Source organism: Aythya fuligula, chromosome 6 (assembly GCF_009819795.1).
Source record: "Aythya fuligula isolate bAytFul2 chromosome 6, bAytFul2.pri, whole genome shotgun sequence".
Classification (NCBI taxonomy): Eukaryota; Metazoa; Chordata; class Aves; order Anseriformes; family Anatidae; genus Aythya; species Aythya fuligula.
In genome coordinates, this window is record NC_045564.1 from 18,342,323 (window position 1) to 18,355,474 (window position 13,152).

The 13,152-nt window shown below is 37.2% G+C and overlaps 1 protein-coding gene across 2 annotated transcripts in view; it reads right to left on the reverse strand.

Moving 5' to 3' along the window:
• The window catches only part of ITGA6 (integrin subunit alpha 6), a 43,042-nt gene that overhangs the window by 16,395 nt on the left and 13,495 nt on the right, over positions 1 to 13,152 (reverse strand). For both annotated transcript variants that reach the window (XM_032190047.1, XM_032190048.1), the window contains exons 2-9: positions 8,770 to 8,897; positions 8,323 to 8,402; positions 6,203 to 6,458; positions 4,524 to 4,655; positions 1,851 to 2,061; positions 1,196 to 1,389; positions 975 to 1,063; positions 75 to 202 (exon numbers count right to left, since the gene is read on the reverse strand). In XM_032190047.1, coding sequence (XP_032045938.1) covers positions 75 to 202; positions 975 to 1,063; positions 1,196 to 1,389; positions 1,851 to 2,061; positions 4,524 to 4,655; positions 6,203 to 6,458; positions 8,323 to 8,402; positions 8,770 to 8,897 — 1,218 coding nt within the window. The remainder of the gene's footprint in view (positions 1 to 74; positions 203 to 974; positions 1,064 to 1,195; positions 1,390 to 1,850; positions 2,062 to 4,523; positions 4,656 to 6,202; positions 6,459 to 8,322; positions 8,403 to 8,769; positions 8,898 to 13,152) is intronic.

The window sequence follows — 13,152 nt, forward strand, 5'->3', positions numbered from 1 at the left end:
TTGTTATTTCTATGCATTTTGTTTTTAAAAACTAAAAATCTTGGTGTAATTGGTTACAGTCCTATATATAATACCTGAACACAGATACAGAATCTGAAAGGGAACCAACAGCAATATCAGGGTAGGAATTTTTATCCAGGTCCATGTTTCCAGCAATAGAGTAACCAAAGAAATTGGTGCCTGTTTTTTCACCATCAAGAATCTAAAGAGCAAACAGATTGAGGGAATTCAGACATTGAAAAGCTATAAAATACTTAATAATAAGTGAACATCATTATCTTACAGCTGAGAGAGAGGAGAAAAAGAAACAAAACCTGTATGTTCAGGTAAATTACACTAAAGTTCCAAGATGATTTGCTGTGTATAGAAATTTTGCTTATCTTTTTTTTTTTTTTTTTTTTAAGTAGTATTTAGACAGTATAGGTACTTGAAACTAAGTATTCTATAAAATATTCTTCAAGTATTCCAGAAGGTATAATTAAGTTCCCTTCTCATGTTGCTACCTGAACACAGTGGTCCTCAAGAGGGGGGGAGGAAGGGGAAGAGAGAGAAAAGGTTTTTAATTTAAAAACTAAGTGGAAAGTCATGGAAAAATATCTCCAGAAGAAAGGAGAAAAATATGTATAGTTATTTTCAAAGCAAAAACTCTCTACTAATGTGACTGTTCTATCTGAATCAAGAGCAAGGAACTATTATTTCAGAAATCCCAGAATTTCTTTAAAAAAAGACTTATGCATCTATGTATTTTTTTTCCTTCTCTACATCAGTGGACTCTCCCAGAAACAAAACATGACAAATCAAGAACTCCTAATCCTTCTGGTCAGCAGTATAATCTTTGAAGGTGCCATAACTTTTCTGCATACCCACCACCCCACTAATATAAAGACAGACATAGAAAGACAGATGACAGATAAGCCCTGCCACTCCTAGTTTTGTGCAAGAGTAATTACGTACAGTAAAAGTTACTTTGTTACCTGTGCTGGTTTTGTATTTATTCCTTTCTTAGATCCATGATAAATGTATACTTTGCCAGAACCATCATATGGAGCCCCTACTGCAATATCTGTTGAAAATAAGTTGCAATATCTAGATAATTCGTACTCTTTGTGCAGTTTACAATTTTGAAATAGATGTTCTAATTCTGGCATTAGCAGAAAAGTCACATACATTCTTATTTTAGTCAATTTTCACTCACCTGGATATCCGTCCTGATTAATGTCCCCAACATTTTCAACTGCAAGACCAAACATCGAGTCAGCGGTTCCATTTAAGCGAACAGGTTTTACTCCTTCCCATTTGCCTTGTTGGTTAATGTAGATGTAAACAGCACCACCAATATCTCCACTTCTGTCAAAATACTGCGGGGCTCCAACAACAATGTCTTGCCATCTTAAAGAAGGAAAAAAAAAGTGGTGCTTTTACTGAAGAACTGTAAAAGGAAATAGTAAAGATTGTAGTCTCAAGGTCAGCTAGCCAAAGAGCTGCCGAACGATGATTAAAAAGTACAAACTATTTCAGCAGTATCAGATGGCAACAGATCCACTGAGACTGCAAGCAGGCTATACTCCCTTTGTGGCATACAAGCATCTTCTTCTTGGGCCTTCTTTGGGTATGAAATTTATTTCTTCTTTGTTTACAGTGATTTTTTTTTTAATTTAAATAAAACTATTTTTTGTAATTAAAAACACAGACTGTATTCTGCTTGATTCTTCTATATGTTCACCATTTCCTGCAGCAAAACATTTAAGATTGGACATGGCGTTTCTTGCATTTCAAACATGAAAACCAAAGCAGAAATAAACCAGACTGCCGTCCTATACATAGGAAGCATGAGTTAACCAAGGTCATACCCATCACTGTTGAGATCCACAACAGCAACATCATAACCAAAAGAAGAGGCCAGCCCTTCTCCTTCAAATATGCGCTCCAGTGACAACGCCCTCTGATTTTTCTCTTTTTTCAGTAGAACAACCGCTCCACTGTGGTTGGCTCTTGGTGCACCAGACACAAAAGTCATCTCATCTTGGGAAACAATTCCTTTACCAGAGTCCAAAGAGAAACCTTCAATAGAGAAAGGAATAATATATATATATATATATATATATATCATATGTGTGTATTTACATATACAAATATATACATATATAAACAAAAAAAGACTTGTATAAAATAAATTCCCCTACTATATTAAAGTGGTATATTGATAGAAGTTTTGTCTAAAACAGAATATGACATACTAGGAATTCTGTGTTTCTATTTGAACTGGTGGATGCATGTCTGTATGTCTACACTCTTTCATATGTTACATTTAAGTATCTCCCCCACAAAACATATTGCTTCATTACTCACTGAGATCTACATTTTGCAGACAGCAAACAGCAAATACAGGGTCTTTTTTTTTTTTTTTTTTTTAAGCATACCAGCTTAGAAATGACTTAACATTACCACTTGAATATAGTTTGACTACTTCGCCTCCAACAAAATTATTATAAAATTCCTAAGTACAAGTCAGTATCATTCCATTGAAAACATGCAAAATGTACTGTATGAGTGTAATATTGTACAAGCATTGTATTAATGATTTATACAGTATTTGAGAATCACCTTATACAGTAATGGTGAAATTGGCAATTTTGATTTAATGCAGCTCTAAAGGACACATTTGAATGAATTTAGTCCTAACTACTCTTTGCTAAAGCCAAAGGATTTAAAAATACATGAAAAACTGAATTAATAGAATATAAAGCATATACCAACATAGCCAATAAAGACCAAAGTAAAATTAAGCACATTGCAAGGAAGAAAATACCAGTCAGCAGATAATAATCGCTCTACTGAAAAACTTCACCAGTACTATTGAAATTCTCAATTACAGCAGTTCGCAATGAGACGGTTTCAGAAAAATTCAGTAAGAGTCCACTTTGTAGGTGAAATGAGAGGGTTTGGAGAAATGCATCACAAACCAGGCCTCCTCTGAAGGCACCTTATTTTACAAGTTACCCTTCATCTGAATCCCTGCCTGTCACATGCTTTTACTTGCAATGTATTTGACATGAGGAGGGATGGAGTGGAGAGGATCATGTCAAAGGTCTAGAGATTATGTTTGACCAGATGCTGCCACCTCAGGTGGTCACAAACCTAAGTAGCTATTCATCGTTATATCCACTGATTTGTCAACCTGTATGCTGGGAGGCAATGTTTTGTATACAAACTGATCTGGATGAGTATCAGATACAGCTGTCAGAAATAGAAGACCTGTAAACATATGAGTGAAAGATTGAAGAGAAAAAAATAAAGTAGTTAAGCAAAGCAAGCTAAAACCATGTATATGTACTGTCTAAACATAGGGAACAGCAATGTCAGTGAACACAAGCCTTTTTTGTTTTCAACACATCAAAGGCAACATTTATATTTAGGAAATAAATGCAACATTACATTTCTTATGAAACTGCAAAAATTCAGTAGAGTAAGACCTATACACACGCACTTACAGTAAACTGCTCATAGCAAAAGACACCTCTACAGCACCCTTCTTACCAATTCTCCCACACAAAAAAGCTATCAGGATGCCTTTCTAATATAAGCTCTTACCATTTTCTTTTTTTTTTTTTTCCCACATACTGTTTACTGTTCATATCTAACTTTAAGTTTGTAGTCTAAGAGACATTAGTTCTAAGATACCTCTTTTCTCAGCTTTCTTTTACTTTTTATATTAGCAACATACTTCCCATCCGTTCAGCATTTCATCAGTAACACAGAAATACCAATACCAGTTTCAAGTTACCGAAATCTTACGTGTTACCTAAGCCAGAAGTACTCGATTAATATACCACAGAAACCTACAATCGAACAGAAACGTTCTCTACACTTTGCACTTGAAGAATTTTCAAAAACGCAGTGTAGCCTTTTCTCTGCACTGATTTATCTCACTGGTATACAAGAACATTCATATTTGTGGTCTTGCATTTGCATAAAGTGCAAGAGACTCTCCTCCGCAACACACGCACAATTAAAATACAAACACTACTTACGTTACGGTATTTTAAAAGCCTGTAAAAAGGCCGCTAGGGTTTTAAAACCTTGAAGAATTACAACAACAGCAACAACAAACTGCACTCGCTTACCAGGACAGAGAAACTTCAAGTTACATTGAGAAACTCAAATTTGGTAAACCTTCTGATACCACATGGCAGAGACCTTGTGACTAAGGATTACTGATGTATGCATGGTACTTACCATTTCACAGTGATTACAATCACTCCCTCAGAACACGTAGGTCCTCATCATAGCTCTTAAATCTCCTATTCCATTAGCAGCAATTCTAGGTACCTCAGCAGAGTACCATCTTACACTTAAAACTGTCCCATTAATGTGGAGGAAGATGTGCATTATCCAAAACGGTTAGTATCTCACAGGGTTCACGCATAAATGGCTTTCTCCTCTCATTCCATGTTACTGCATCGGGTTGGAATCACAAATATATAAGAAGCCTGAAGAGATTTACCATAGATACTTTGTCCTACCTAAATAACTGTTAGCTGGAACAGGAACTAGATTCTTATCTTGGAGGCTCTCATCGCCAACTTCGTAAGGCCCATCATCAAAGATACCCAGATCATAAAATGTCTGATTCTTTTGCTCTGCACGAACCACCCCTGAAGAAGTGAAATGATAAAATAAAAGCAAATGAATGGTAAGGGAAAAAAATAATAGATAAATAAATGGTTCCCAACTAGCATTAATTACCATGAATGAGATGGCGCCTACTGTTTAAATGAGACAAACACAGAATAGCACACTTGACTTTCAAAAGGCCATGAATTTTTAAGTTCTACCTCTGTGACAGAACCTCATGCTACTCCATGAAGATGCCATGCAATGATCTGGAAAACATGGGATACTAAGACAATTCTCAACAAAAATACAGGATCACCTTGGTTGTGAACCACCACAGTGCCTAATTTCATAAAGCCTCTCTTTAAAGGGAGATAAATACAGAAGAATTAAAAAAAAAAAAAAAAAGAATTTTACTGAATTATGGCAAACACTGGGGATATAGTTAGAAAATATTATGGATATATTTCTTGTTTATATTGATAATATTAGTTGCTCAATAAAACGCATGCTTCCCTTTTACTGACGTGCATATTTAACATTTTGACAAATACATGTACATGTTTTTCCATGATATGAAAGAGTACTAACGACTGATATACTGTCAGAGCATTTCTCTGCAATTAAGGTAAAGCTCTGGACTCAATATGCTGTTTCAGCTTGGCCAGATTGTGTTGACAGGAACAGATATGTGGAAGATTACAGCTTCAAGAAAGTATACCTTGTGCCAGAGCTTAACTCAAAGATTTTGCACGGTTCATATAGCAGGCACAGGTGTATGAGGGAAGAAATTGTAATCGTTCAAGGATCAGATGTTCTGAAGGAGTGAAGTACTTACAGCTGTTGATGTAATGAAGTGGAAAGGGAAAAATGACTAAGAAAAAAGGCAGGGACAGCCACTTACATGCTTTTCAGTATAAAATAATGGAGGAAAACCTAAGTTCTTTCCCCCTAAGTTTTTATCTCCTACATGATACAGAGTCCTTGTCTCTTCATCAAACAAATTATCCATGGAATTTTGAGTAAAAATCTAATAATTTAGATACAAATGTATGTAGCTTTGGTCTGTTATCTTCCTGCAGTCCTCCAATGTATAATTTGGGACACACTCCTATCCACAGATTTCACAAAGAATTAAGAGGAGAATGCTGAAGGATAAACAGAGATCTCAGTACAGCCATCTAACATTTGCTCAAATGCAGAAGAAAAAATTGGTCAAATAACTTTAAAATAATTCAGTAATTTGGTACAGTGTATAAGTCTCAAAGCAAGCCCTCAGTCCTATCACAAGATTATGACTAATAAGGGAAAAAAATGCTGTACATACTAGAAAAGTTCTATATCCGTTCATATGTAATCCATCAAAGGTATTTAGAGGAACTTCAGTAAATGTCTTTTATATAGGAGAATAGCATCTTGTCAAAACAGGGTAAAATCGTAAGGTCCTTATTAGGTTTATTGCCCCTTCCCTCCCCCAGAAGGAAAAAAAACAATAACAATTGAACCTTAGGATGCAGTATTTGCAGAAAATCTAAGAGGAAATGGGAAGGAGGTGTCTAGAGTTGGCAGGAAGGAAGCTAGACCATACCTTTCCAATTGTAAGTGCCTGGGGCACCAAACACAATATAATGATAGTCTCTAGTAAAAGTAGCAGCAACACCTTGCTGACAGGAACCAAACTTCTCATGGCCTCTTAAACGACCATCACAAAAACTCCACACTCCATTATCCATATCATCCTTAATAGTGAGATCCTGGCTCAGCACATAGCACCTTCCAATGATATCCCGGGTTTCCTGCACTGTGTTTACATACTGCCTTTTTTCATAGCGATGTGCACATGTCTGCAAGATAGAAGAGATAATAAGTGATGCTTTCTGTATGTTTGTATGCAAATTACCAAAGACTGGTCTCCACAAGCAATACTTCATGCTAGCAAAGCTGTCAATCTCCCTGGGGACTCATGTTGCAAGGCAGAGAGAGTCCAGTGTTCCCTACAGGCAACATATGCAAAAAGTTAGGCTTCTGTGGACGCAAGTCATAACAACCGCTTGCTGGTCAGAGAAGGCAGCAAGATTCTGTCTCTCTTCACTGTGGGATTTAGGATTTTTAGGCTTAAAACCTTTACTGATACCTAATTCATTTTTTTTGAGAAGGGAGTGAACAACCCTATCTCTCATAAGAAAGTGGCTGTCTTCCCACAGCTCTAATAGTTAGATAACTTACATGCTTGCAAAAGACATGAGGAGCTAGTTTAACTACCATCCACCTGACGCTGTTCAAAACTTATCCCTTACAGAAAAATGCCATAGGTAGGATGCTGAAAGGTTTTCGATGGAGGGGATGGAAGGAGGACTTGTTCCTAATTCCTGTGGTTAATGTTCTGCTACGGGATAACCATCACCGGGACGGAGAAAAGCAGCATCGGTGAGCATAAGCTGTTCTTTAACCTAGCTGTTACAACTGTTCACCTGGGAACAGGGTTCTAATCAGATACGTAACACGAGGGATGAATAGCCACCAGGCTGAGTGGCATAACCACCAAACCATTGTAAAGGGGTGGAATAATCAAACCCCTTTGCCAGCAGCACTTTTTGCAGATATACATGTAATAGGTGTGTGAAGAACACAAGCATCCCAAGTTTCTCATCTGACAGAGAAATTCCTTTCAGTTCCTACTAGGCAGACACCTAGCTGCTCCACACTGAAGGCACTGCATTACTCCTGGCCGTGCTGAGAATTATCACGTACTGCCCAGCTGCATGGTGACCTTCCAGCTGCCCACAGGTCATCTAATAAGCACATTTTCCACTTACATAGAAAAGTTCCTTCTCAGAGAAATTGCATCACAGACAGGATGGCATTAGCTGGTAAGGAATGATTAACAGTTCCCCTTCCATCTACTCTCCTCCCCTTAGGTTCTCAGTCAGACTGGAGCAAGATATTACTGACTCTACATCCTTAAATAACTCCAGAGCTGCACCCTAAAGGAGCTTTGCTCCAGCTTTCAAAGCAGTGAGGCTAAGCTGCAAGGATATAATTAGACGGAAAGCCGCACTGCACACCCATTTTATGATGTAGCTGGTATCCTGCAGCACCATGAAAGATGAATTTAATTGAGAAATAACTATTAACATACAAAGATAACATTATCTGATAAATCCCCAAAGCTTTTTCTCTCTGTATTGTATAAAATAGCTTGTGTCATCACTTGCACAAACTCTTACTGCAGCACACTCTCACTTTTAAGTCCTAGTGCAATGGTCAGAGCTACATTAATACACAGGAGCGACTCAGCCAAATACCCTCGTTAAAATTTAAGTAAGGCTGATCATTCCAGACAACAGGCTGATGATAGACTGCTACTTCTAAAAATTTATCTCACTATTTTTCCCTATTTCTATAGTAAGTGTTATTTAAAAGAAACAATATATGAAATAAAGAAAATTGGACACCCTATAAATAAAACATCCTATATTGTTACCAAGATTATAAAGGAAGGCTAACTCAGAGTTTGAAAAATAATTTAAAACTTTTACAATCTCAAGGATCTTATTTTGCTAGGGAAACATTTAAGTCCTTAACTCTAAAAATCACAAGAGTACAAGAAAATAAATTATCTTTCAGAAAGCTGCACAGAAATGTATACCGTTCAGAACATTCACTGTAGACCCAGAATGTTTTTATAAGTTATTCCTACAGACTTACCACCACATTTCCTCCTGGCCCCTGACTTTGGACAGTTACACCCATCCATTGGTCTTCTTTACTCTCCTTCCCTGGGTCAGCTGCAAAGCATCACAATACACTTTCAAATATTAAGTTAACTTTTTGTCTCTGTAAGGAGCTTCATACAGTACATAAGACAGTCTACAGGTGGCAGTGTCTGCGCATTTTATCACTGACAACATCCGTTTTAAGCACTTCTAGCACATTATGTCCTGTCCCATCAATTTACAAAACATCCAAATCTAGCCAAATTTATGCACCTTATGGTACTTTAGCAATTAAACTACAACTTATTCCAATGCAAAGTAAGTTATGTACAAATCCAGAGAAGTAACTTTCTGACACACTGTCTATGGAAAAGACCCCATCAAATAAGAAAAATCGGACAACTGTTTCAATCCTAAACAGAAGCACTGAAGAACTTACTTTCCTCATCAAATACGACACGAGTGCAGTCTGTATTTGAAGACGTGATGTCACAGCTGTACAGCCCTCCTGTTCTGTTGGCTTGTTGGGATGGAAAGGCTTTTTCCCGAGGAGCTCCAACCAGCAATCTGTAGGGAAAGAGAAATCATTTCAAGGGATCTGCAGAGGCAATATTAGAAAAGAAGGCAGCAGCAGAATCAGGAAAATGTTCTCACCATGTTGCTGGAGGTTTGATGTGCAAACATTTGGAGATAGAGAAAAGGATACAGTGAATACAACTACTTTCAGACTCTCTTCTAGTTTTACACCAGTCCTGTCCCACCATCCCCCATGAGTATTATAACAAAAATAACCAGTAGACATCTTTATTTGCTCAACAAGAGTTTTCAGCCAAAAAATTAGTACTTCAGGTATTTTTCTTTGATGAACCGCATACATGCAAAGCACAGCAACCTCTCAACTTGCTAACTGAAACTAATAACAACCAACATGCAATAACAGCACAACTTAAGAGAACGTAAAAAAAAAAAATCCCATTCAGCTGAAAAAAAAAATGAGGATCAGAGAACAGTGTATAGATAGGTACAATATAGTAGATACAACATACGGATAGCTGAACTGGAAGCACTCTCTGTGCTTACTAACACTGGTTAAAAAAAAAAATCTGAAAGAAGTGATCTCTGCCATTACAGTAGAGGACAGAGCCTGGACTACTGCTGGATCCACAAATTTCAAAGAGGAACTTGGACCCTCTTTAAGACTTAAGCTGTAGAGTTTTGCTCTTGAGAGAGGCGAAGCACACTATTGTACCTCAGAACATTTTTTGTCGTTTTTTAAACTAAAAACAAGATACAGATTTGTTCATATCTAAGTTACACCAATACAAATATTTTTGTTATTATGAAAACATTTACTCAGTGTCACTAAAGTAATAAGACACAAACCAAAATCGATGCATTATGAGAAAACACATTTTTTAAACAGAAAGTTATATGTGTATTGTGAAACAGCCATTTTTTTCCCCCAGTTTTATATAAAAAAAACCTCCGTAACTTGCCCTCACAAAGATGACCCCCACTTGAATGATGCAATGTCAAGATAAAACACTTGCTTTTGATGGATATACATACAAAATCAGGACACACAGTTTGGATGGATTTTGCTTTAAAGTGCTTCCTTCTTTTCCCCCTACATATGCCTTGCATGTTTTTCAAAGATTTCTTCAGAAATGTAGCATTTATCAGAAGAGTGTTTAATCCAAACAAACACGCTTTTAGAAAGGTCATTAATAACTTCATTTTCTAATTTTGGCAATAGTGCATTCAACTCTAATCTCTTAATTCTTTTGCAAAGAATTAGTTTCTGAGCTATTCCTAATGTGGGAAGAGGTATATTTTCTCCTCAGTTGTTACCCCTATGGGAAGACAGATGACATGGGCTTTTTTTCTTCTCATTTTATATGTTAACAACCAGAAGTTTAAGACAGCAGAGGCACTTATTTCCTAACTCAGAAACTTTTATTATTTCTATTTTTTCTCATTCAAAACCCAGGGAGTAAAATGATGCACTAAATTTCACTCATAGAAATTTGATTAGAAACCTTTTGTTTCAACATCCTCAGCACAACTAAAAACTTTGGTCTTCGGTAATTCAAATATTTCTTTTTATTAAATTCACCAATCTACATACTACTGATGGCAAGAATGCTAGATGAAGAAAATTAATATCCTGCTCCTTCCTATGGGACATCTATTCCTATGGGATAATAGGATATTATAACCTCCCCCTAGCTAAATGATACCTTTTATGACATACCATGACAATAGGACCATAATCTTTATGACAAAGGGAAGACTTGTAGAGGCATCAGGGATAAACGCTTTAGCCAACAGAAGACAAAATGGAAAGATGCCACCTGACAAAAGACAGCCACAACTTGCTACAGCATCTCAGACACCTGTTGAGGTGAACAATGCAATGGTAAAGGGTAAGTGAGAGTAAAGCAATGCTTTAGCCTTTGCTACATATACATGTAAGTGTCAATACGTGATCTCCAAAGGAAACGTTACCTTAGATTTTTCCCTGTGCCCAAACCCGTAAGCCCAAATTTAAATTTTATTATTTTCCACTGTAAAAAAATGTAATTCAAAACACACTAATTTAAAACTCTCCAGTCTTCAAGGAAATTTTGTCAGGAATCCTGTCATTAGTCTTCAAGGCTCACAAAACACAAAAATCTCCAACCCTGCTAGGTACCTCACTGCAAGTCTTTATTCACAAAACAATCCAACAGCAGCACATGCTGTGAAAAAACTCTTGCAAAGTAGTAGATCAATTCAGTTAGATACTGTGGTAAACACTAACATCTATTTTCAAGTAGCAGCTAAAGAGGTATTAAAAGGTGGAGTACCTCATTTGAACTTCTTTGCTTCATACCTGCCCCAAATGCCACAGTAGAGTGGACTAAACCTACACTTCCAGGTTCTGCAAGACAAATTACTGAAGATGAGGATTAGACATTATTATCAATATTATTAGGAAATGTGAGTAAGAAAGTCACATTCATCTAATCTTTCACTGAATAAATCAAGTAAAACATAGAAATCCTTTGTCAAGCATATTTATACTTGTAACCAATAGAGCTGCTGTTCGTCTTTCCTACTGCTCAAGAGTTAATCTGAGGAAAAAAAAAAAAAAAGAACAATTTATTATAGAAATCAAATGACCTAATTTAAAACTAAAGGCATGGAAATGAGAAAGTATGCACAAAAGCACAAAGCTAAGGGCATATGACATGGCTCCATACACCTTTGTGATTTTCAGAATGCCATTTGGAGCCCAAATACATCAGATTATGCCGTGCCTGTAAGACCTGTGCTACATGCTCAGCTGAATCCTTCTAGACTGAGGACACATTCCAGTCAGTACTGTATTGCTGCTTATTCTGCTCTGTTTTTATAGAAGAATTTTAATAAAGTTTCAGCTTATTGTGCCAAAAAGCAGGTTCAGTTCTTCTGCAGCTATGCACGTTCCATTTTAGCCTTCTCTGTTGCAAGCAAAACCTCTTCTACAAAAGGAAAGAGAGAAGAGGGGGATGAGGAGGTGCCTTCCTAGGTATCACCATCTCCTTACATTAGCAGATAAAACAAGGAAATTAAAGCCAAAGAACTTTGCAGTTGAAGACTGGCAATAGTAAGTTCTTCATTTTTCCCCACCATAATATAATCATAATTCCTTGTATTCATTGTAACTTCTCTGTTATGGTGTGCACAGGCTACACTCAAAACGTTGTAATGCCTGAATGCCCCAAAAGTCAGGCTCTAGAATCCATTATGGTTGAAAGAGTCAGTTGGAGATAAATACCCCCAAGACTCCAGAATATGGGCGTTTTACTGAGTTTTCTATCCCATGGCAGGCTTGTTTTATTACTATGCAGATAAAAGAAGCTCAGCCATACAACATCCTGAATGTAGATGTTTTTCAGCACCAGTTCCTGTTGCAGCCTGAGCTTTTTGGGAGCCAAAAGGCAGACCAAAAAAAAAAAGGTCTATTCTTCATGTAAATTACAGAATCAGATGCTTCTTATTACTTTAATCCTGATTTTTTACCATTTATCTTGCTTAAATACAGGCTATAAACTGATTAGATTTTCCATGAGCCAATCAGAGTGCATGAGCATTAAGTGAACTTCTATTAATATTTCATTACGTTACCCCGAATAAAAATGCCACTTCTATAGTTTAAAAGAACTGTCTAACAAGTGACACTGCTGGAAAAATGCAGAATCTCTCACACCCTGGCACAATGCTACAATGCTCTTTAACTCCAATTATACCCCATAATTAAAACACGCACTTTCCAATTTCGAACTAAAATTCTAGTCTCAGACCAAATACATCAGTCCTGTTGCTCTACTGGCTAGAATTAGATTAATTATTGCTTTCTCTTAATTACCTCTATGGAGACAGTGGTAATAACTGAAGTCCCACTGACAATTATGAGCATCTGCTGGCTGCCAGGGACAGATTTACTCCCTTATAATCCTAGATTCGTGGCCAAACTTGAGATAATTGCACAGGTAGAGCTCCAGGCCTGCACATGATGCCAATTAAACTAATTCACCTCAGTGAGAGGTAGTTTTTGCTCAGGTGGGCTGTGCCTGCATCATGCAGATGCTGCATGACCACAACCTGCCACCAGGAAGGACAGGCCTGAGCCCTTGCAGCGGGACCAGCATGGGACCATGGCCCCCAGCAGCATCCCCAACTCACCGCAGCACCCTGCTAACTTGCACCTGGGTGAGACGGCTGTGTCTTCACCAAAAACAGCCCAACAGAGGTATTAAATCCAAAGCAAAATACACCAGAAACAGCTTTCCATTTT